Source organism: Nicotiana tabacum, chromosome 2 (genome assembly GCF_000715075.1).
Source record: "Nicotiana tabacum cultivar K326 chromosome 2, ASM71507v2, whole genome shotgun sequence".
In the NCBI taxonomy this organism is placed as follows: domain Eukaryota; kingdom Viridiplantae; phylum Streptophyta; class Magnoliopsida; order Solanales; family Solanaceae; genus Nicotiana; species Nicotiana tabacum.
This window is the reverse complement of record NC_134081.1, coordinates 77750722-77754657: the sequence shown is the minus strand read 5'-3', so window position 1 is coordinate 77754657 and position 3936 is coordinate 77750722. Positions and strand designations below refer to the sequence as shown.

At 33.7% G+C, this 3936-nt stretch overlaps 1 protein-coding gene across 1 annotated transcript; it reads right to left on the bottom strand.

Annotated features, from left to right (window-relative positions):
- Positions 1-1302: 1302 nt before the first annotated feature.
- LOC107776902 (pirin-like protein At1g50590) lies at positions 1303-3936 on the bottom strand. Its single transcript, XM_016596853.2, has 6 exons — positions 3723-3936; positions 3497-3546; positions 3359-3397; positions 3220-3248; positions 2307-2473; positions 1303-2072 (listed from the first exon to the last, which is right to left on the bottom strand). Exons 1-6 carry the CDS (start codon positions 3818-3820, stop codon positions 1562-1564), a joined length of 894 nt encoding a protein of 297 aa, XP_016452339.1. The 5' UTR covers positions 3821-3936; the 3' UTR covers positions 1303-1561.

The following is a 3936-nucleotide window of genomic DNA, read 5'->3' as shown; positions in this document are numbered from 1 at the left end:
AGGAGGTTTGTTAAATACCTTCTTTCTCTGTTTTATCCAAACAACCTTATTTTCCATTTGTGGTGTATTTGGTACGGAGAAAATGATTTTTCAAAAAATATTTTCAAACTTTTTCTTATGTTTGATTTGCTTAAATATTTGAGAAAATAATTATCTTATGAATTTATTTTCTCCAATTTAAGAAAAATAATTCTCCTTCCCCTACAAAGAAAAAGAATAGTATTTATATAAACTCTTGCCTCCCCCTCCCCCCAAAAAAAAAATCAACTCGCCACCTAGAATCACCATCACTCCTGACACCACTCGCCCCATCCAGCCACGGGTCTCGAATCCTGACCCACCTCTCATCCTCGGCCCTGCCTCACCGCCATCGCCCCCTCCCTCGGCCCCACCCAACACCCCCAACCCAACCTCCCCAGTAGGTGTGGATTTATAACCCAAATTATAGGACACGTGAAATCATAGTCTCTCCATCAAACTAGGTATTTTATGTACGTATTTTCTAGAATTGGTCTAATATTTTCTGTTGACTCATATGCTCCAAAAAGACTTAATAGTATACTTGGTTGAATATTGGATTATTTACCTAGAGGAACATGAATCAATTCCCACTTAATTTTTTTTTTTTACTTTTTTAGTGATGCACTCATATTCAAGAAATGCTAGATTCTCCAACCCCGACATCCAACCCCACCCACCCTGTCCCATATATATAAATACTTTTGGGACAATATTTATTGTTATTAACCAAACACTAAGTGAAAAAATTACTTATTTTTTATGAAGAATATTCTCCTTTATACCAAACACACTTTTAGTGGAAACATTAAATTTCGCCATTCCCGTCCCATTCTCAAGTTGCATGTCGTGGGATAGTGACTATAGCTAATGGAGTAAAGTAATGCTAATATCTGACCATACCACTTGCCATCCAGTCCACCTAAGATTGTGCCAAGCCTCATAAAGAGCAAATAAATTAACGTTCCCATAAAGTATCAATCAATGATCTTTGGGTAGAATAAATGTTTTCCACAAAGAAGCATTTAAGTGTGCATAACTCTGTTACTTGGGAACGTTATGTTTAATTCATATTCTTTTTTCCTTTTGAGGCAAGGTGGGGCTGTAAGTTGCATTAATATTATTAATATTAATATGAAAAAGAAAAAGAAATCTTCCCCACGTTGCTTTAAATTTTTTTTGGTTAAATCTGTTTATCTATTTCTTATTATAAGAGTGACATACCTGTAAACACCCGAGAGCGTGACATAACAGTTAATAAACTTGGTATGAACAAAGATTAAATTTGAAAGCCGAAAAACGTTAGGTAATTCTTTCTATAAGCATTATTGTTCATCGGGGACATGCAAATATGAGCATAATTATTAGCACAAAAAACATGGGGTTCTTCATTTGGAAACATAGGCAACATGACACCATCTGTTTCCCTCTCATGTCAAAAGAACTTTGTTTATACCTAAAGATATGCATGAAAACAAGGAAAAGAAGATAACAACAAACAAAAGAATGAACGATAAAAAGTAGTGTGTACTACTAGTAGTAATTAATAACCAAGTTCAATTCTGGCTTCAGATCTCCAGTCCTTAGCTTTCTCAAAACCATTAGTATAATTCTCAAAATCTTCAATCGTTTGGTCAATTTCTTCTTGTGTATTCATCACAAAAGGTCCCAATTGTGCTACTGGTTCACCCAATGGTTCTCCACCTACTAATATAAACCTTAGTATTTTTGAGCCCTTATTCCATGCCACAAGTCCATCACCAAATCCACTTAGAAGCAGCAAATAATGTGCAGATATAGGTGAAGTTGTTGAATCTTGGCCAAAAGTACCTTCACCTTCTAAGATATATACAAATGCGTTATATGATTTAGGAATTGGTTGTTGAAGATGGGATCCTGGTTTTAGAGTGAAATCCAAATACATTGTTGGAGTTCTTGTGTATATAGCTGATTTCACTCCTAATGCTTCCCCTGCTATAACTCTCACTTTTATCCCATCTCTTGCAGCTTCTGCTATGTTCTCGCTTGATATCTCTTGATACCTTGGCTCTATCCTGTTATTAAAAATGGATAATCAAAATATTAGCAAAGTGGATTTCATTATATTCTCTCATTTAATTTCTTTAGGTGGAATTTGATATTCCGGTCATTGGTGTTAGTACAGTTATTTTAATTTGTTGAAAAACAACTTTATGAATTTAATGCTATAGTTGGGTAAAATTGTGTTACTTTAATGATCACAAAAAATGACAATCTATTCCAATGAATAGAAAAAAAAAATCACTTACATTTTGTGCTGGGAGGAGAGATTAATCCACAATTGTAAACCCTTTTGAGTTCCGTGAGGTGCAGGCATTTCTGAATGAACAACTCCCTTTCCAGCAGTCATCCACTGCAAATCACCTGCTTCTATTCTACCTTTTCGCCCCTCAAAATCTTCATGCGTCACAGCTCCCTGTTGTATTAATAAAATTTTAATAACTTGCTTTTCAACTACTATGATTAACATATAAAAGTTGTTTACCTAAATAAGTCTAGATCATGAATATTAGGATACACACACACCAAAAAAACAAAAAACATGTGCTTGTATTTAACAGTTTAAAGTAACTACTTTCTTTTTTGCATATAGTGACACATTGAGTCTAATTGTTATCGCCGATAATGTAAGAGTTTTTTTCATTATCAGACTATCAATAATTTGTGGAACTAGTCACATTGACAGTAAGTTATTACAATAGGTTAATTAAATTATATTGACATCCACAAAATATATTTACACTTACAATGAATATAAGTTAAATGCCTAATAATTAGAATGAAATTTGAAGCCACTAGTCATGACCAAGAATACTTTTTTTCTTATTTGACCGTGCATAAGCAGCGCAGGGGAGTAATTAAGATATTTATTTTTTCAATAATCCTAAACAAGTATGTAATATATATATGCATATGTTGCTTTCTTCTAAGTTGGACAATCACATCTATTCAACTACTCCGTTTCTAAAATGTGGATGTGGAAACTAATATAGTCCTTTCCTTTGAATGGTTTAAGTGGAGCAGCCATTGACAATGTACACAAATAGCATTTGAAAGAGACTTATAATAGCATAGTTATCGCATATAATTATTTTATTATTATTTTCATTAAAGGGCAAAAGCAAGTAATGAGAAAGATACAGAAGATTGTCAATTAAATACCTGCAACATGTAGGTGACTGTTTCAAAGCCTGTAAAAATAGAGAAAAAAGTGATGAGAATCCAAAGACATTAATTTGCCGTGAAAAATTGCAAATTTTAGGCTGAAGAAAATAATCAGAACAAATGATTAGAATGCTACCTCTGTGTGGATGATCAGGAAAACCAGCTGGTGCAGAAACTGTAATTTTAATTATTAGACAAAAAATAGAGAAAGATTTTAGGTAACAAACGTATGGATAAAATGCCAAAAAAAGTGAATCGAAGAATTTAAACATACCTGAGAATTCATCCAAAACAAGGAAAGGATCAAAGTATCTCAACTCAAACCTGAGAGAGGAAATAGAAGATACGTTAATTACTATGAAAAGTTCAAAGGCAAATGCAGTACGATTCAACTGTATCCAGTATTGTATAAAAATGTTAAAGATTGAACTTAATCAAGCTAGTTTGAACTTTAGATATGTTCGGTCTAAAAACATAACAAAAAGGATCGATCGGAGTACCTTCCAATGCTTCTTCTAACAACAGCACCAAGACCTTCCTGCTGAGGCCTTGCTAAAAATTTTCTAGTAATAGAGCGCGATTCTCTTACCAATGACATATCTCTGTCTTGTCTAAAATGCAAATTAGAAAACTTGTCTTTGTTTGTGAGGTGACTGGACTCTGGAGAGGTTTTTGCTAGCTAGCAATTTATAGGGATGGTTTAAGGAGGTGTTC